A 19668-nucleotide genomic window follows, 5' to 3' on the forward strand; every position below is an offset into this window, starting at 1 on the left:
ATTTTCGGACTGCCACAAAACAGTCACGCACCCTCACTTCGGCTTCAGCAGACAGCTTCTGCAGCTTCTAAGTCAGAACAATCCGTCTCGCTCACCTTGCTCTCGACGACCTCTACGATGAAGCCGAAGTCCTCGCCTCACCCAAGCTGGTCATCCACCACGACAAAACCGCAGCACGTATCCGTATCCCGGCGCCAGCGCTTGGTCCAGCAGCAAGCAGAACGCAGCTCCGCTCGGTACATAAATCTTGCCATCGAAACCACAGCTTCCCTCCCCTACGAGCTGCGCACCAAGATCTACAAACTCGCACTCTGTAGCACCACGCCGCTGCCGCTCCTGGTTGAACCATCTCAGTCGAAGTGCAAGGGGATCAGGCTTATTACGGACCCGGAAGTCGTGGGCTGGAGCGACGCAGAGTTCTGCCGCAAGCTCTACTACTCGCAGAACGTTTTCGAGTGCGAGGAGAAGGAGCTGACGTACTCGGAGATCAAGCCAATGGGGCACAAGACTCATCCACAGTCTGAAGCTGCACTTGAGCGACGAGCGGTCACTGCGCGAGAGTAGGGAGCTCACGATGCGGATTCGTGCATATTCGGGCCTGGCACATCTAGATCTTCGCCCCGAGCGTCCGTTAGAGCCGAACAGGAGCGGTTTCGTCTCTCTGAGAGAATTAGGGGACACTTTCGTCTCTCTGAGAGACTTGTTAACGCCTCGTGGTCTCAGCACTCCTCCCAGTTGGCCGTACGACCTAAACGAAGCGTATAAAGCTCCCTCGGTCGGAGTCGAGTACATGAGGAGAGAGTTGGAGAAGATGATGCTTCTAAAGAATGATGGCATCATCGAAGACGTGGATGCATAAGGACACCGTGGACGATGGCCGTCGAACTTTGAACATCCTTCTGAGGATCGACAGGAATGGGACGGCTGTAGGGAGAGAGTGAAGCGGTTGAGCTTGCTGGTTTGATGGGCTAGAGATGCGGTCAAAGAGGCTATGGATTGAGCGGCGATGGCGGTTGTTCTCCTATGTTGGACTTTGGCAGCTTTTTGCAATCATGACTTTGTGTCCGTCGTCGAATGTATAGCTCTACAAGGTAGCAAAAAACCGCGCTCCAGCTCGTGGATCCTGTGCCTCAAAGCTCTTCATATATGTCATCGTGATCCTCCCTGACCTTAATCCCTCATGCTGGATGTCTTGATCTCCTGCCGCTAGTTCTCCGGCGCTTGGGTTGCGTGCATTCCCTAACCTCGTGCGAATGGCGTGGAAGCTATAGAGGAGGGGAAGCTGCGTCAGGTAGACCGCCAGGCTGTGTTGACTGTTGGAGAGACGATATGATCGATCAACTAAATGACAATGATAATGCTTGCACTGAGTGAGATAGATCGAGGAGACTATTCGTAATGAGTGTTGCAGATTTGGCGTTCGGGTAATTCGATGAGGTTGTTCCCATCGATGTGAAGTCATTCCTATCTCGCGTGACCCCGTTCTTCCCCCCTTCCACAACACATCTCAACCCACCAAAATGGGACGCGGTGCCTACGACACCACCAACGCACCAAAACCACAGCCACAGCCACAGCCACAGCCACAACAGCAACAGCAACAGCAACAGCAGCAGCAACAGCAACAGCAGCAGCCACAACCACAGCCGCCGACAACCCGGGGGCTTATGCTGCCGCCACCGCGGCCATTTGGCCCAGATCCAAAGCCGCAGTAGGCTGCACATCGCTGTCCGACTCTTCTCAAGGTAAGAACATAGGCGCAGAGGAAGACGGAGAGGAAGATCTAGCGATAGCGTGATAATGTACAAGCTCGCCACAGTCCTGGAGGACGGCCGAGGGCCTAAGATCTATCCGGTATGGCGACATTCCTCTGGACGCGTCTGGATTGGACCACATCCCTTGCATTCAGCACCCTCACAGCACATGGTTCACCTCGATCTTTACGCGTCAAAGATTTCGCAGCAACTAGCGATATTCGGTGTAGTTGAGAGTTGATGAGCTACCTTTCCTGAGTCGGTTCAGCGACCAGCTACACGGCGAAACACGTCGTCCGAGCTGACGCTTGGCCACTTCCACTCGATGGCTGTCGGAGGAGGTACTTGGCCGCATCCGGGCGTCTTGCAGAGATAATTCTTCTTCGAGAGCTTCGGCAACAGGGCAGCGAGAGCGACATGAGAGCTTTGAGTCTGACTCGGTCGATACCACGAGCGAAGAGACAGATACAAACATGGGAAGCAAAAAACACACCTCACAATGGCTTACGACATATCATGCATACCCAGTCCACAGGATGGTAATTCCCGCAGACCGTGGGCGAGATGTGGAGTGACACGCTCGCAAGCGGGGAAGTCGCGACGAAAACCGATGCATCGCGAGCTGGATCGATTGATGTCGGGCCAACGATACTCTGAGCTTCCGGCACGTCAGCATCAGAGCAAGGAGCAGGCCAGTTTAGGAAGAAGCTGAGCGTCCTGTGGCCATGGCTGCGAGCGCATTTTACTGATCTCAACATGTGTTCACGATGTCCACGATGCCCACGGGTTGTGCCGGAATACCGTTGATATGCGGACTGCAAGGCGACGATAGCTCGGACCTACGGTCACACGTCCGTAAGCGTCGCCGCGTAGGTTTACTCGAGTGTACTCCTGAGCGTGGAGCTTGGAAGATCATGTACGAGGCGATCCAAAGTCGCGTGATCTCCAAACCCTTCCGACTTGATGAGGTTCTCCACGGAGCTGGGAAGAGTGGCAACGGGTGCTCGTGACACCAGAAGAACTCGGCCGCGTCCTGCTGCCATTGTGTGGTGATGTTGATGTGGACGGCGCCAGAGGAAGAGGACACAGGCGGGTCTCGACGCAAGTCACTGGAACCATCTCCGGTTTACACAGGACTCGAATACGAAGCAGCGTCTTGCGGGAGCGATTTGCTGAAACTCCTCACGCTGGGCAACGAGGTGGCAGCCGCAGACCCTGAATATGCAGGCAACCCCGGGCAACGGACGCTAGCAATGAGCTGTCTCGCCTGTGATTGACGGCTTCGACGGCCAAGGGCACTCGGAAGGCGTGGCCGATCGCCGATGTTCTAGCGGGATTTACCATCGCGCTGTCTCAGCGAGGGGCTTCGAGGCAAGCGGGGTGCAGTTCTGCTCCACGAAGCCTTTGCATTCTCCCAGAAAGTGCAAGGCTAGGCTGCTGTTGGCCTGGTCTTCTCCGCATTTCGAACAGCCCACCAGCCCAGCAGCTCACCAGGGCCCCTGAGCGGATGGCTGGACCGTGCTGAGCTGCAGGAAAGCCTCAAAGGCGTTGCTGCTGCCAGTGCTGCTGCCAGTGCTGCTGCCGCAGACCCTGACCACCTCTTGTTGTGAGCTCCTTCGCACTGAAGCACGACACCACCCGCGGTACAAAAGCTCTGGGTTCGCAGCTTGTCGAACTGTAGAGAAGAAGAGTTGGAAGAGCATTACCATCGAGACGTGATTCAGCGGCTGCGATCAACCCCCCCCGGGCCAGTCGCTTACCGAATCCACCCACGCACTGACGCGCCCGCCGCTTCCCATCCTAGCTCCCCCAAGAAGCTTGGGAACGAGGGTCAACCCGCCGCACGAGAGAACGTCGAACGTCGAACATCCAACGTCCCCATCTCCTTCAACCTCTCCTTCGCACCTTCAAACGTCAATAGGCTCCATTGTCGCTCAGGGCCAACGGGCGACAATGCGACGCCTCTGATATCCTCAGCATCGATACTTCCCGCTCACCATCTCCGCGGGCTTCTGGACCTTTTAGACTGGAAGTGTGGCAACTTCCCCACACTCCTTGGTCCATACATGCCTTCCAGCACAAACGGCCCATCACGACTCCATGCCCCCATGTGAATCGCATCTTTAGACATTTCTTGTTCCAGCAGCCTTCAAGAATAGGGATAGACCGGTTCGAGAACTGGGGCGCATTTTAGGCATCATCTCTTAGGTATACCATTCCTTTTATGCTGTTGCTGCAGTCTCCGACCGACAAAGCCCCACGCCTGGGATTACTGGAGCTTTCGGGCCTCGTCACCACCCACACTTCCAATCCGACTCAGTGCGGCCTGTCTCCAGCTGCAGTTATTGTCCGGGAGAGCCTCCCCACGAGTTTGCGGTGTCCGCCGCGTCCAGCCTGTTGCATACGGCCCTGCGCAATGCCTGGACGGCCGTCGCTACTACAGCCGGCGCGACCGAGTCTCAGAACAGCAGTCGTTGCTGCTCTTATCTGCCAGACGCCGCCATGGCAGCCAGGGCTGAAGACGATGGCTCCCCCTGATCCGTTGCAGCACGGCATGCAGATTTTGTGAAGCAAGAACGTCGTAGCAAGCTCACGAGCGGATCGGGGTTCTCATACTGCCTCTCCTCCGGCTTGAATGCTGCTGCTGTTCCTGAGACACTGATACTCTTGAGTGCCGTCTCCGACACGATGGAGGCCCGTCTTTAACTGCCCCAGGAGGACTCTTTTAGTTCCGAGTACCAGACACGGCTATCCTGTATAACGAATGTGCAGATACGAGCCTGCAACAGCTCAAGGCGCCGTTCTCGAATCAGTGTTTGCGGTCGATTCCCTAGGTTATGGCTGTCCGGACCTCTGCTTTATGGCCTTCCCGGAACCGGTGGACCTTTCCCAGGCGCACTGAGGATATTACAAGCAGCAGCCACTGCAACCTCCGGAGCCTGAACTATCTGCGGCGGATATCATAGCTGGAACCGTTAGACCCAGCCGATGGACCGTGGTCTTGACCTGTTACCAAGGATTCCGGCGTCTTTGATTTACAACACTGCTTAACGAGTGCATGCTGACTTCGGCTTCCAGTTGTTCTATACCAATAACGACCGTCCATAATCTCGAGTTCTTCATAGATTGGCCGGCCAAAAGGTACGGTCCGTTCAGCGTCTCAGTATTCCCGTACCTCCTTTCCCCAAACCGCATCAACCACGAGCTTGTATCTTGCTGTGGAACGACAGAGATATCTCTCTCAGCGATGCGGGCTGGTTCAAGCGTGTGTTGCGTACATTGCGACGCTATCTCGGTGTCGGGCGAAGACGAGGAGGCGGTGTGCGTACGAGGCGTTTACTGACACAGTCCAGGACAATACCCAGTAACTTCGCGAGCAAAAGTAGAGTGGATTTGCTATCGAGAGGTCGATCCGCGTAATTGATAACGTTTCCTATCTCGGTGAGTGAAGTTGTCTTCTACAGGTGTTCTTCAGTCTCAGTTCTACAACACCGCCTCTGTTTCGTCGTTCTTATAGTTCGGTTTTCGCGCACATCTGGCAATGGGATTTCTTGTCCCTACTGCCTCTTAAACTCTGTCCTACTCCTTATGGGTAATGAAGTGAGAGAGCAAAGGCGCCATTAGCGGCTCAGGCCTGCGGAGCTCTGTCGTACTTTCATGCAAGCGAAGCGCTTTGTTCCTCCAACTGGCGAATGCGCTCAGAGAATCTGTCCATGTTTGCTGGGCTTGTGGATCTTTCTTGCTTCGCTGCGTGTTATCGCTGTTTGCCCTCTCCCTCGTTGTCCAAGCGAGTGACCTGCTGGCTCTTGCAACACGTGGTAGCGCTGGCAACTATGTCCGTCACGATGGAGTGCGTCCAGCGAACAAGCTCCTCGTTTCGAAAAGCGTCTTCGGTGTTGTTGCCGGGCGGTATTGTCCTCGTCACGATAGTTGCTGTGTCCGCAGGTCGTTCTCTCGTGCTCAGTGATATTGGCGGGACAGTAGCTCTTGCAATCACCAGCGGACTTTCAACAGTATCAGAGGACTTTCCACGGGCACGAGGCTTAGTTCCGTCCTTGCTCTTGGCCTGGATCCGTTGTCTTTCCGTTTGTTGAGCGTACTTCACTGGTTCAGGGCTGCTAGATGGGGTTGATGCTGTCTTGGATTCAAGGGGACACCGGAGAATCCCAAGGCGGCGGATATCACTACACCTTGCTACCCGGTTCCGATAATAGTCAACACCAGCATAGATCTTTTCAACACCTGTCTTGCGCTGAGCGTTTATCCTCTATTTTGTCAATTTTCTCTGAGCTTTCTGTGTCCCACTGTCTGGTTCCTGTCTCACTTCATCATGAACGAACAAGCAATGCACGCAATCCTGCGTTCGCTCACTGACCTGGCCGCGCAGGCTACCACAGCACATCACGAAATCGCGAAATATCGAGAGCTCACCACAGCAATGCTCGCTCGTCAGGCTACCCCGGACTCCGACGCTCTCGCGTCGGACGACGATCGTGGACATGCTATGTCCGCTTCCATGCACTCGGCAGCTAGCACAGGAAGTAGACCCCTTCCCGCCCGTCGCGGTTCCTGGATGAATCAAGACTTTCCGCAGCGAAAGTTCTCTTTCAGCGGCAATTCAGCAAGCTCACAGCCCACGACACCTACCTTGGAGAACGGGCCCGCGCAGCACTTTTTAACGCGTTCGCTCACGTCTGCGTCATCCTCCAGTCAAATCGCACGCGTTCCCTCTCTGACTCCGCTCACTCCTCTTACCCCCTTCACGCCTCTCACGCACGAGCCCTATAACATCGTTCATCCTGTGCGAAAGAACGTTAGATCCCTGTCATACTCTGTCGGTCAACTCGAAGACGATCCTCAGTCTTCAATCGCTCCTGTCAACGCCGTCAATCCTGCCCTTGCTCGTTTGAGGAAAGGCACAATGCCGCTACTGAGGCACCGCCTGTCAAAGGGCTCAGACACACCACTTGTTGCGACTCTCGGAAACCTGTTCGAAGACGAGGACGATGACGTAGACAGCTCAAATGGCTCTCCGGCCGGTGTGAGGTTGCCGACGAGCCTCGCTGTACAGGAGTCGCTAGACTATAGACCGGCTCCATTTCGCAACCCTCTTGGTCCCCCGAACAGCACTGGCGCGTCGCGCTCACCCATTTTCGTGAGCCAGGCAGAGAACCCAGCCGCGCTCGATGTCGCGTCCTCGGCCACCATCGAACACATGAATGGAAACGGTGGCTTTGTCACGGCCGAACAGCAGCCGCCTGTGGAGGGCAACATCCGTCGCCGTCGTACTCAGTGGCAGACATCCAACTCTATCGACGACACCGCATTGCATCAGGAGAGCGACCCCTTGAGCACCGCAGCTCAAGTCCCGCAGAGCCGCCGGCACTCCTTTGCCGACTTCTCCTCCGCAGAGCGACAGACCGCGCTGACGATGTCTTCCTTAGCCGACGCACTTGAAGAGGTAGAGGAGGAGGGCTTGGGAATTTCCGGTTCACCGCGTGACTTTCCGGTCAACGGTCACCAACACGGAGTTGTTGGCACGGGTATTGAGGGTGCGTATAATGAATTCGCTTTGTCCATCGTCCACAGAACTAAGGAACCAGATCAAGCAGTACATACTCATGACGGCTTCGTAGACAATTACTTCAGCGGACACGGGCCCATGGCTCTCCACGCACAAGCTCTCTCGAGCGCATACGATCCGCCCTCCTTCGCGGCGAACGCTTACTATGTGCATCCCGGATCTGCGAAGACTCTGTACATGGTCACCTTCAAGTGCAACCGCTGCGAGCCTTTCTACATCCTTGAGAGCACCGGCTTGAAGTGCAAAAAGGGTGATATCGTCATCGTTGAGGGAGATCGCGGCATCGACATGGGACGGGTTATTGCCGTCGACGTCACCATTGCCGAAGGCAAACGTATTCGCAAAGAATGCCATCAGGACAACTACCGCTGGCTCATGATGTTTTCCCGTCACGCTCAGGAGAACGGCAATAACGGCGTCGTCAATGCAGAAGCCAGCCGTAATGGAACGAACGGCGGTATTGGCTCTCAGCTCAGCCTCCCACCAGAACTCACGTATGTGGAGACGGACTTCAAACCGAAGATGATTCGTAGACTTGCGCAGCCCCATGAGATCACTTTACTGCGTGAGAAGGAAGGAGCCGAAGCCAAGGCGAAGCGTGTTTGCCAGCAAAAGGTCGCCGACCATGGCTTGGTCATGGAGATTTTGGATGCAGAATACCAAGCGTGAGTCCGGGTCGTGTTTGTCACGTTGACTTTACTAACTTCGGCAACAGCGACTACAAGAAGTTGACGTTCTTCTACTTCGCCGATAATTACATCAACTTCAACGATCTCGTCACCGATCTCTTCAAGCTCTACAAGACGCGCATCTGGATGTCTGCTGTCAACCCTGCGGCTTTCACTGCTTCTCCGCACGCCATTCGTGATCTGCCCACCAGGTCTCCCTTGACGTCTCGCGTGTTGAACATCCCTCCCGCCAGCCAGCGTCCGTATCTCATTCCACCATATGGCACTACGGATGGACTGCCTCCTCGACGGGTGTTTGACCATCCCATGGTCAACCAGGAAGCCCTCCGCCAGGCGTCGGAGATGCGGTATGGTCCACCCGAGGGGCAGGAGCAGCGCTACGGCGCTCAGAACCATCAGGAAAACTGGCCGAATTTCGGACATCACCATCCGCCCGCATTCCAGATCCCGGCTTGGCTCCAGCAGCCTTCTCAAGCTCATCCGTTGCCGCCGCCGCCGGCTCGCCCGATCAATCGATTCGATCCCTGGAACGTCGATTGGCGCACCACTGCGGCTAGACCGCAGTAGGGACTTCTCGTGCGGATACTATCTCTGTACACTTACCAAGCTCTCACAGCATCGCAAGGAACCGTCAAGATCTACGCTTCGGAAAGGATCGAACAAATCTCTCTCCACATCACGTCTGGGTTCCACAAACGAACCGTTTCTCGCTCAGACTCCTCGCATGAGACGTAACTTGATGTCGTTTCTCACCGTTGCTAGAAGGCTGGGCATTGCTCATGCACCTGCGGGGCTCTCCTGCCTGGAGCGAATGGGGGCGTAACGGTTTCAAACTTGCTTTCACCACTTTCGGCTTTGCTTCAACTCACGGCCTTCCAGACTACGGTCTGAGTTGCAGATAATTCCCTCTTTCACCATCATACTGCTGTTCCTGTTCAACATCTTACCCCACTCAGCTCTTGCTTCAACTCAACCGCTCGATGGAGTCGCAGCAGCCTCGCTCGGCAACTCCACGAAAGCGCGGAAGCTTTTGAATACTCATGGAGGCTCTGGGTTGCACATTTTTTCCCTCTCACAGCACTAACACTCCGTTGATGTCACCCTTGCCTCGTTTCTGCAGATGCTTGCTTAAATATTCCCCCTTCAACTGTACACGACAATCTCAGAAAAGTCGGTGGCCCGGATGCGTTAGATGTTTGCACCCCTTTCCCCTTCACAGCACACGAAAACCCTACAAAAGACGGCGACTTGGATGTGGATGTTTGCATGGCGGTGGAGAAGTGGAAAAGCGGTTTTGATTTTCCTTTTCTTCAGAGACGGGGCTTTACGATGGCTATGACTGTACTGCGGCGATCCTCTCTGAGAAGGTTGAAGATTGCTGCGGTTTGCATACTGGGAATGGGGTTACGGGTAGCGGATCTGGAGCTTTGCTGCTTTGTGACTTGTTTTCATCGGCGGTCTTCATGCGGAAAGCTTCTCTCTGCGGGGAGGTGCGAGTAGGTAGGAGATAGCCTGAGATTGATGATTACTTGCCTTCTTGGGTGGTGTTCCTGTGAGTTGGTGATGAGGCACGCGCAAGCGCCGTGAGATGACCCATTCGCGAACGTGATAAAGGTACGTCACATGATGACTTTCCTGACATTCATTAAAGCCATGATACGAGTCGACTCCATTGTCTAATTCAAGAAAAATAAACCGTGGTGTTCCCTAATGTGTACATGCCCTCAGAAGCGCGATAGTGACGCATGCTCCCAGCATTCTTACACCCTTTGACCTCACACCGCGGCTGCAGCTACAACCTCTCCGCAAACCTGTTTTCCTGGTCCCATCCTCTTATCTCACAGGATAGTCTCCACCTCCGCAAGTCAAGTGGGGAATTTTCGCAGCACGCCACATCCACGTTGTATCCAGCTCCATATCTCGATTCATGCCAAAGCCACGTACCAAACGCGCAGCAGAAGGTACCATTCAATCTCTCTCACAAGCATCAATGATATTGACAGCTGAAAATCCTCAACAGAGGAGCTACAGCCTCCGGCCTCCTCCCGGTCACGCCGCTCCCATGGCTCTGATACTCAACGGCGTGGCAACGCGCGGCAAGTGAGCACCACCCTGGAAGAGGAGGAAGTCTCTAAGGATGTGAACGCAGAGAGTCGAGGCGAGAAGGATGCGCGGTACGCCCACTCTCGTGCGTTGACTAACAGCTGTATATATATGTACGTATACTGACTTCGCGGCGCCTGGCGTGATACGACTCCGGGCATCTAGCTGACTTGGAGCGACGCAGCGCTAGCACCAAGACAGCACACGTACGAGGCGTCGCTCCGAGCAGCGATGACGCACATGTCGAGCAGTTTCGGCAGACTTTGCGTGCGGAGTCCGCAGCGCTGGACAAGTTGCTGCTAGACAATGCGGACAGAGCGTAAGTCCTAGTCCCAGACCTCCGCTTGGGTGTCTGCTTCCATATAAAGCTCACTACACCTACACCTTGGCTGTGCCTTTACCTTGTTGGCTCCGCTACCTCCAACATCATCGCAGCCCTCCCTTCGCTGAAGAGTCACTCCAGCTAACCCACCCACCTTTCTCCCAGCTCCGCCGCCACGACCACCTTTCGCACCACCATCCACGCGCGCCTGTCTTCCGCCCTAACCCCCTCAACAACCCCCTCCACAGAAGGAGCGACGATTATCCTACAAGCTTCCCGTGCTCTGCTGGCCGACTACGACACCGCCGTCGCCACCTTCGCCTCAACCGCCTTGCCCAATCTCTCTCCCGCTGCTCTCTCCGCGCAACAAGCGCGCTGGGAAGCCGACAAAAACGAAGTGCGGCGGCTGCTAGAGCTGGGGAGACGGGTGACGCTTACAAGGATACGGCGGGGTTTGGGCGTTGATAGCAGGGCTGAGGGAAGTGGCGAGGTTGGTGTCGGTGAGGAAAGGGAGTATGAAGCAGTAGCCAAGGGGTTTGGGGAGCGAAGTGAGGCAGCCGGGGAAGGCGGCAAGAGAAAGGAGCTTGGTGGACTGGGGATGGATGAGACGCTGAGGTATGCCGAGAGAGGTGTGAGGAGGCTTGTGAAGGGGTTGCCTAGGGAGGAAGAGGTGTGAGAGGTGGGGCGCGTGCGCTGGGCTGTGGAGTGGTTGAAGAAGCAATGTGTAGCTACCGCGATGCAACGGACGCTTATGGCAACAAAGCCGCTGAAGTTCGAACACGATCGCCTACTTCTGTTACTGCTTGGGTGGCCTTAGATACCTTCAGCCTAGCTACAAACCCATCCCGTCACTGTTGCTGCCGTGGTTTGCGTTCCATTGGCTTCGCCTTTACAATGTCTCATAGACCTGCGGCCGCAGTTGGACAAAAGAGAACAATACGGTCACAGAGCATCGCATATTCTTGAACAAAGGCATTCGTGGCCATTTGCTGAGCTGCCCAGCACTGTCAGGATCTATCAAAGAGACCTAGACCTTTTGACCCCGCCCGCGCCTCCATACCCCCTTTGGGCGTACTGACGGTCTGGCATAATCTGTCAAGTACGCCCCCGTAAAACGTGTCAAAGTCTGTCAACTAAGCGTTTATCTCTTTCATTCTATTGAGCCATCATATTATTCTCACGTGTTCAATTAAGAAACGTATCACGTTATAGCGAAAAGCTTCAAATCTATATAATTGCTATATTTACCCATGATGATTGAAGTAATCGTAGAATTGTGAGATGAAACAAGGTTGGGTTTCGCGGGTGCCAAAACTGAACTTTAGTGATGCCAGCCGCTAGTCTTACAGAACACTTAATTTGGCTAGGCTCTACAGACCATGCCAACCCCTCAGTACAAGAAACGCCATGATCGGCGGCCGCCTTGCAGATGTGTTCTATTTTGTGCTACGCCAGTGCCGAAGCGGCAAGGCTGAAGCGGCTAGCCGGTGTCCTTGCAGGGGGATCAGCTGGGATGGGAGCTCGATGGGCGTCTACCTAGGTATCGATTACGAGGCGGCTCTTTTTCAACGATTAAGGAGACGCGCTGGGTGTGCCCTGCGATGCATCCCGTCTTTCAGCTGTGCCTTCTTGTGCGTCTCCAGCACCTGTCACTCCTTTGACATCCCGTCGATACGAGTCTCTGCTCCTGTCAGTTTGACTCCCACAGATCCCCATCTTCGGATCCTCCCTCTCATTTGGATCCCCCCCCGCCAGATCTGAGCAGGACTCGATCTTCCAGGCACTCGTTTACTAGAACACTTTCCTTATATCAGTCCCGTTTTGGCCGCCATGCAGGCCGATAACCTCTCCCCCTCCCAGCATGCTTCCGCCAGTATGCCTCATGCACTGCTCCGGATGCTTCGCGGACGCAGAGGCCGATCGCTACTCGCCGTGGCCGCATTCGCCCTAATAGCACTCGGCTTCCTGTGGCAGCCGTCCTCGGAAGTAGGTATACAGATACTCCGCCTGCGATCACAGCTAATCCAAGCTCCCCAGACGCTTCAAAAGTACCCCTCTTTATCGAATTACCGCCTTCATTACTGGCGACCTACATCCGACTCCTCCGTATCCGCCGACTCGAACTCACAGCAAGACTCATCGCTTCTTCAGCCCTCCAATGGCACTCTAGGCTTCGAAGGCGCGAATAGCTCCGCCGTTTCCAGCAGCTTACCGCAAAAGCCCGCCCCATCCCTGCACCTCCTCCTGCTCGCTCCCACCGCTTCGCCCGACCTTTGCAAGACCGTCCTTTCCACCTTCCTCCTAGACTACCCGCCTCCGACGCTCATAAACTGGAAGAAAGAGTGGAGTGGCGAGGACGCAGATCAGGAGCGCAATGCCGCCAAGATCAGGGGCGTCTACGATTACCTCCAAGACGCCAAGAACAACGTTGCGGACGAGGATCTGGTTCTCATAATTGATGGCTACGATGTGTGGTTTCAGCTGCCGAGCGAGGTGTTGATTAAGGAGTACCAGAGGCTTATCGCAGAAGCTAACGAGCGGTCGCAAAGGAAACATGGCCCAATGGACGGCAAGCCGTGGCTTCCCCGGTTCAGGCATAGTATCGTGTTTGGTGCGGATACTGCGTGCTGGCCGAATGCGGATAACAGTACAGCGTGCAAGGCGGTGCCGGAGTGTCCAGTGCCGAAGGACGTGCCCGGAGGCCTGGCGATGGATGCCGGAATACCTCTCAACAGGCCGAAATATCTGAATGCGGGCACCGTTATGGGGCCTGCTGAGGACTTAACAGCCCTCTACGAGGAAGCCATGAAGAGACCGCAATACCATCTTCAGCATGGCGCAGACGACCAGTATGTTTTGGCGGAAATATTTGGAGAGCAGGAACACACTAGGGAGTTTATGTACCAGGTAAGTTGGTCTGAACTACAAACGGAACTCAATTCGTAGACAGGTATGAAGAGTGGCAATACAGCCACACTCTGCCGAGCCGTCGCGAGCAAGAACTGCTCAGCTCGCCCTGCATCTGAATCAACAGTATCGTTCACGACTAGTAGAGGCTGACCATCCACCAGTCCACGCGCAGCGCCGCCGCCCACTGGAAGGACTGGCTCTCCCAACGCCTCGGCTTCTCCTCGCCCTCAACCCTTACGCAAACAAACCTCACCCTAACCGAAAACCACCGCTACGAGTACCGCATCGTGCTCGACTACGCCTCTACGCTCTTCGCCACGCTCACCGCTTCCACTCCACCCTCGTTAGCCTTCACAACCCACACCAACTCCTCCACCTCCCTCCCGCCATCCCTGCTCGACTCCCCGCCCCCGTTCGCGACTCCTCCCGCCGCCGACGCTGCAACCTCGATCCCGTCGACCACGATACCCATCCACGACCACCTCGACGCGCTCCCCCCGCCCTCCACGCCCTGGAGCGCCCTCCCGCTGCTAACCTCCTCCAGCGGTTCCATCCCCGCAGCCATCCACCTCTCCACTCACCCCAACACCGCGACCAGCGCCCTCGGCCTCCCGGCGGCCCTCACGACGACAACCCTCAACCGCACCGCCATCTGGACAAACCTCTGGCACCACCCCCGCTCCCGGTCCCTCCTGCGCCACTACTTCCGCGCGCACTCCGGCCCCGCCGCCGCCCTCCTTTCGGCCTCCACCTCGACAGGTCCCCGGGGCGGCCACGGCGGCGTCTGGACCGACCGCGCCGAGTGGCTCGGCTGGAGCGAGGTCTGTGGGGACTGGCACGAGGAGGTGTTTGGAGACGGCGCGGGCCGCTGGGGACATGAACTCAAGGGCATCGGCGAGGCGGAGCCGAGGTATAATTCTGAGGGGAAGCTGGTTAGTGGGGAGGGGGCGGAGAGGAGGGGGGGAGTTGATTGGAAGGGGCTAGATGGGTGAGTGGACAAGGAAGAGGAGATGGGATTGTAGATATCTGGCGTTTTCGGTGGACTCGGGCGGTTTCTGATATGGGCAGGTTTTTAAGAGAGCGCGGAAAGTGCTTCAGCGCTCGCTTGTAAGGGGTCATATAGGTAGTTTCGTACATATCTTCCACATTTTACGGTCACAGAACAGTCATTGAGAACAGCGTAGCATTGCACAGGAACATCCATTTTTGCGCTATCACATACTGTAAGCAACAACCCCAGCCAATCAACCCATCCCACCGCGCTGGCACACCCTCTAGCGGTAGCGCCAGAGAGAAAGCGTGTTGTGCCTCTTCCATGTCTTGCGGCGACCGGCGGTGGTCTTGTTGTACTTGTGGCCCTTGCCCAGACCCCTCGACTTCTTACCCGTTGCGGTGAGGCCGCGGGATTCGCGGTGCTGCAAAACACCATCATGTCAGCCATTGTGTCCCTCAAGCCCCGCCCAAAACTCTCTTGGAAGAGAAATGCATACCTTGTGCACAGGCTTGACGATCCAGTTGATGCGCGGATCGCGGCGAATAGCCTTGTGTTGCGGGTCGACGAGGATGACCTCGAAGTACTTGTACGTCGAGTCCTGGTTGATCCAGTACGAGTTGAGGACGCGCAGGTTGGCGCAGCGGCGTCCGACGCGCTCCTCGGCCGTGGACTTCAGCGAGCGCTGGTACTTGAGCTGGTTCACTCCCTGGTTGGTTGGCTTGCCGTAGGTTGCGCCCTTGGGGACTGTGTGGGAGAGAAGAGGATGTTAGTCTTGTGGCTTTGGGGGGTTCGCGGTGCGGGAGATAAGGGATGCCTACCAGGCCTCTTCCTGCCGCCGCGGCGGACCCGCACGCGGTAGATCACATAGCCCTGCTTGGCCTTGTACCCGAGGCGGCGCGCCTTGTCGGGGCGAGAGGGCCGGCTGGCACGGTGGATGACGTTGAGCTGGCGCAGCTCCCTACAGGATATACACTCTCAGCTCATGTTCAACGAGTGGTATCAGTGTAGGGTGAGACGAACCAGCAGCGCACTCCTGTTTCTGGGTCAGCGAGTTGTGAGAGCGGGGGGGTGGGGTCTACGTACGGAGAAGGAATCGGAGCACGTCCGACTGCTTCTTCTTTTGAAGCTCTTCGATGTATTTGAGGGCGCCCTTTTGGAGGTGTTAGTTAGGTTCTTCTGTTACCGCGCAAGTCGAAAGCCGCGAAACGCAAGAGTGGATGTTTGGCTCGCTGCCAATCGATGCGTGGTGTAGAAGAGTCGCCAGAAAAGCCAGGGAGCGTTGCCGTCGGAGTATCGCGAGTGCGTTCTGATACAGAGGGAGGGGCTCCAGTCCAGGCGAGTGCTCCAGCAATTGTTGAAACGGCAGGCACCCAATCCGTACGGTCCAGTTGTGTCCGAAGGCTGTGCTCGGATGGAAAGGTCGCAATCGGTACTGGGCAATGCAATGAAATCTCTCTCTCTCCACTCACCATCTTGTCGAGTGGTGCTGGTTGTCGGTCGTCGGCTTGCCTGACTGGATTCCGCTCACGATTGAGGTTGAGGTTTGTGTGGGGCTTGGCGAAATTCGCTTGTCAGTGCACGTGACTTCAGTGCCCTGGCTCCGCAACACCACGCTTAACGAGTATCGTACTTCTGATGCAGAGTCATACCTTATGGTTGAACGCCGTGAATTTCGACTAGGAGACCATCGGACACAGAAGAAGCGTCAAATGCGGAAGAAGAGGTAGAAGTCATGGAATACCAAGACCACATCAAAGCTGTCAACCGCGTAACAAGACAAACGATCATGAACATGCCGCCAGACGCTAGTAGCATTAACCTCACTCCCTACGACTCCGTGACCAACATGCGAGCAGCCGGCTGACACCAGCTACCTCAGCAGCTCCTCCTGCTCCTCCTTTGAAAACCCAAAAAGATACAACACATCCAGCAGACTCTCCGTATTGAGCCTCGCAGGCGCCGCCAGCTGCACCCTCGGCTTCGCATGGAACGCCACGCCCAGCCCTGCAACCCCCATCATCGGCAGATCATTAGCACCATCCCCGACCACAAGCACCCTCTCCAGCTCCACTCTCTCCTTCTTCGCAATCTCCAACACGTGTGCGCGCTTCCGCTCCGCATGCACAATCTCGCCCTCCAACTCCCCCGTCAACTTCCCGTCGTCGCCCTCAACGAGGTGGTTCGCAAACGCGTAGTCCAGGCCTATCTGCGTCGCGAACCAGCCCGTCACGGGCGTGAAGCCGCCGCTCAGCACGGCGGTCTTGTAGCCCAGCTTCTTGAGCGCGTGGACTAGGTCCAACGCGCCGGGCGTCGGCGTGATGAGTTTTCGGATCGTCTCGAAGACGGTGCTAGGCACCCCAGCGAGAAGGGCACAGCGCGCGCGGAGGGAGGCTTCGAAGTCCAGCTCGCCGTTCATGGCGCGCGCGGTTATGGATGAGACGGCGGCTTCGACGCCTAGCGTGCGCGCGATTTCGTCGATGACTTCTTGCTGGATGAGGGTCGAGTCCATGTCGAAGACTGCGAGGCCGGGTTGTTTGTGAAGGGAGTATGTTCTTGCGTTTTGGAAGACGGCTTCGATGTTCCAGGTATGCTCAAAGCGGGTGATGGCGTCTTGCTTGCTGAGGGTTTCAGGCCAGGTGGAGGTGGTGTCTGGTAGGGAGAATCGAATTTCCATGACGCGCGGGGAGTCTGCATTGTCCAGAGGTCGCTCGGCCGCGGACGAATGGGAGAATTCGGTGACGATGGCGCTGAGTATCTTGTAGAAGTCGGCGATGCAGTCTTGGGATATGTACCCGCCATCTTGAGATGTGGGTGCTACTGAGGCAGTAGACAGCGCATTCGTCAAGTTGCATGAGGTTGAGTTAGGCTGCTGTGTCTTAGGCCGCGGTGGATTGTAGAACAGCGTTGCCACAACTTCGCTCTGTCCTGGCTGTGGTGATTGATCCATGTCGGTCTGGCACGTTCCGTATTCTGAGCCCAATTCCGGAGGTGGAAAGCCTTGGACGGGCGTAAAGGGTTTCTTTTTGTAGCGCTGTATAAACCCCGCAAATCTATATATCTTCTTCGCTGGCTTGACTAAGGGGAGTAGCAAGCTACGGTTTTTTTCTGGGTTCAAGTAGAGTATCTAGAGATAGCTATAAAATTGTAGTGAGGGAGACTGTTGAAGAGACTGATCAACAAGGAAAGTAGTTTGAAGGTGAGGCTCGTACACGTTTAATAAGTCTCGCGATTCACGGACGATGCTGCAATTTCGTCTTCTCGAGAGTTCTGAGGCGGACTTGTTAAATTTACACCTTAAATACTTCTGCTTCTCACGTGCGTTGTCGTTGAATTGAAAACTTCCGTCCGTTTTCGGAGCGTTAGAGCCTCACGTGACCCTCCTGGGAGCTTACCAAGCCTGTTGCCATCTCACCCTCCTGTCGTTTCATGCTCTCATAGAACAGCAGCAGGAACCTCAGTAAGTGGTTTCGAGGCGTAAGCTCGTCACTGGAAGACAGCCGTGCTGTAGATACAGGGGTCTCCGTCAACAGCGAGCTGTATTAGAATTATTACAATTCTCAGCCGCTCGTGAGGCTGAAGCCATCCAATCATTCTACGCTTTCTACGAATCCTTCCCCCATCTCTGAGGACATTGCTTGGTTATGATTGCTGCTTTCGTGTAGCACATTCGTTCCTTAACGACATACATACAATTCTCTCTCTCCCCAGTATGGCGGAACAAGAAAAGTATTCGATGGTAAAGTCGATCCGCCAGTCTCCGCCAGTCGACTTGTCCATCCCCTACGACAGCGCATGGCTAAAGAACAAGACCATCCTCATCACCGGCGGTGCATCAGGCTTCGGTGCGGCCTTCGTCCGCAAATGGGCAGCCAACGGCGCATGCGTAATCATCGGCGACATCAGCGTCCAGAAAGCCGATCAACTAGCCCGGGACGTGCGCAAAGAGACCTCAAATCCCCGTGTCCATTTTGTGTACTGCGATGTGACCGATTGGCAAAGCCAGGTCAATCTCTTCAAAGAGGCTGTAAAGCGCAGTCCGCACGGAGGCATCGACTGCGTCATCGCATGTGCCGGTGTTGCAGGAACCGACACTCTACAAACACCTTCTGGCCTCGACGCCCTGGCGCCGTCGAAACCCGACTTCAAGGTTATAGACGTGAACATAACCGGAGTACTGTACACGACTCATCTCGCTTTCTTCTATCTTCCCCGCAATCCGGGGTCTACCGACTGCTCTCCGGATTCAGATCCAGCGAATACGCCTAGAGACAGGCATGTCCTGCTGATAGGCAGCGTGGCCGGTCTTATGCCCCTTACTATCCAGCCGCAGTACTGCGCGTCCAAGCATGCCGTGCTAGGTCTCTTCCGCAGTCTCCGTTCCTCTGCATTCGCATCTGGAGTGCGAGTAAACCTTCTCTGCCCTTACTTCATCGACACCCCTATCCTACCAACCTCCGCACGGGTAATGCTGGCGGGTGGTGGGACAGGGAAGGTCGAAGATGTGGTTGATGCGGGGACGCGGCTGGTGGCTGACAGCAGGATTGTGGGGAGGAGTCTGTACGTTGGGCCTAAGGTCAAGGTGAGGCAACGGGATGATGGAGAGCTGGTGCTTGATGAGGGAGGAGAGGACAGAGCGGTGTGGGAGGCGTACGCGGATGATTGGGAGGATGCGGAGTTGTTTTGCAGACGGATGATCCGTATTCTGAATACGATCACGCAGGTCAAAGGGTGGACGGGTTGGTTCAAAGACATGTTTGCTGCGCTGTTGTACGGGATCGGGCGGTGATAACGCGGGCGATTTCCTTGTATATATCTCAATGGGGCGGGGGGGCCGGTATACTATGCCATCTCTTAGGCTTCGAAGTCAACCATCCTTTTTCGAATTTTAAGAATATAGCAACCTCGACTCGTAGTCTTAATTTCTCGGGGTTTCATCTTATTTATATGCTAATCCAACGACTGATATCTTCTGGGTGCCCGGCAGGGGTGGTGCTATCTACTTCCGGCTCGCCGGATACCTACCTAACTTCTTCACGATCACAGGCGTGGGCAAGCCATGAGCGCATCAGTTCAAATTCAGTTCCGCCCCTTATCAAACGGCTTCTGAGAAGTTCCAAAGTACAGCGGGACTCCCCTGCCAGCTCAGGTCTCAGTTTCCACACTAAGAGCTTGTTCGGCAGCTACGTTGAATTGGGCACCTTGTTCATTTTTTCGTAAGGGAAAACAGCGGACGCTCTACCTAACATACTACAAGTCTCTCACAGCATACAAGTACCCGCTGTCCACCGGTTGCACAGCTAACAGCCTCCCTC

General features: G+C 55.6%; 7 protein-coding genes across 7 annotated transcripts; 5 read left to right on the forward strand and 2 right to left on the reverse strand.

Moving 5' to 3' along the window:
- Window positions 1–117: 117 nt before the first annotated feature.
- W97_06960 (uncharacterized protein) lies at window positions 118–564 on the forward strand (the record flags this gene model as incomplete). Its single annotated transcript, XM_007784719.1, has 1 exon — window positions 118–564. The coding sequence occupies one exon, from the start codon at window positions 118–120 to the stop codon at window positions 562–564; it is 447 nt and encodes a 148-aa protein (XP_007782909.1).
- A 5520-nt stretch (window positions 565–6084) lies between these two features.
- W97_06961 (uncharacterized protein) lies at window positions 6085–8594 on the forward strand (the record flags this gene model as incomplete). The annotated part of the gene is made up of 2 exons (XM_007784720.1): window positions 6085–8003; window positions 8054–8594. 2 exons carry the CDS (start codon window positions 6085–6087, stop codon window positions 8592–8594), a joined length of 2460 nt encoding a protein of 819 aa, XP_007782910.1.
- Window positions 8595–9954: 1360 nt separating this feature from the next.
- W97_06962 (uncharacterized protein) lies at window positions 9955–11128 on the forward strand (the record flags this gene model as incomplete). Its single annotated transcript, XM_007784721.1, has 4 exons — window positions 9955–9988; window positions 10048–10201; window positions 10315–10449; window positions 10618–11128. The coding sequence occupies 4 exons, from the start codon at window positions 9955–9957 to the stop codon at window positions 11126–11128; spliced, it is 834 nt and encodes a 277-aa protein (XP_007782911.1).
- A 1199-nt stretch (window positions 11129–12327) lies between these two features.
- On the forward strand, window positions 12328–14354 carry W97_06963 (uncharacterized protein; the record flags this gene model as incomplete). The annotated part of the gene is made up of 3 exons (XM_007784722.1): window positions 12328–12438; window positions 12490–13359; window positions 13524–14354. The coding sequence occupies 3 exons, from the start codon at window positions 12328–12330 to the stop codon at window positions 14352–14354; spliced, it is 1812 nt and encodes a 603-aa protein (XP_007782912.1).
- A 282-nt stretch (window positions 14355–14636) lies between these two features.
- Window positions 14637–15828, reverse strand: W97_06964 (60S ribosomal protein L15; the record flags this gene model as incomplete). The annotated part of the gene is made up of 5 exons (XM_007784723.1): window positions 14637–14777; window positions 14853–15100; window positions 15175–15330; window positions 15440–15506; window positions 15727–15828. The coding sequence occupies 5 exons, from the start codon at window positions 15826–15828 to the stop codon at window positions 14637–14639; spliced, it is 714 nt and encodes a 237-aa protein (XP_007782913.1).
- A 398-nt stretch (window positions 15829–16226) lies between these two features.
- W97_06965 (uncharacterized protein) lies at window positions 16227–17303 on the reverse strand (the record flags this gene model as incomplete). Its single annotated transcript, XM_007784724.1, has 1 exon — window positions 16227–17303. One exon carries the CDS (start codon window positions 17301–17303, stop codon window positions 16227–16229), a length of 1077 nt encoding a protein of 358 aa, XP_007782914.1.
- Window positions 17304–18065: 762 nt separating this feature from the next.
- W97_06966 (uncharacterized protein) lies at window positions 18066–19142 on the forward strand (the record flags this gene model as incomplete). The annotated part of the gene is made up of 1 exon (XM_007784725.1): window positions 18066–19142. The coding sequence occupies one exon, from the start codon at window positions 18066–18068 to the stop codon at window positions 19140–19142; it is 1077 nt and encodes a 358-aa protein (XP_007782915.1).
- Window positions 19143–19668: the final 526 nt, after the last annotated feature.

Source organism: Coniosporium apollinis, assembly GCF_000281105.1.
Source record: "Coniosporium apollinis CBS 100218 chromosome Unknown supercont1.35, whole genome shotgun sequence".
NCBI lineage: Eukaryota > Fungi > Ascomycota > Dothideomycetes > Coniosporium > Coniosporium apollinis.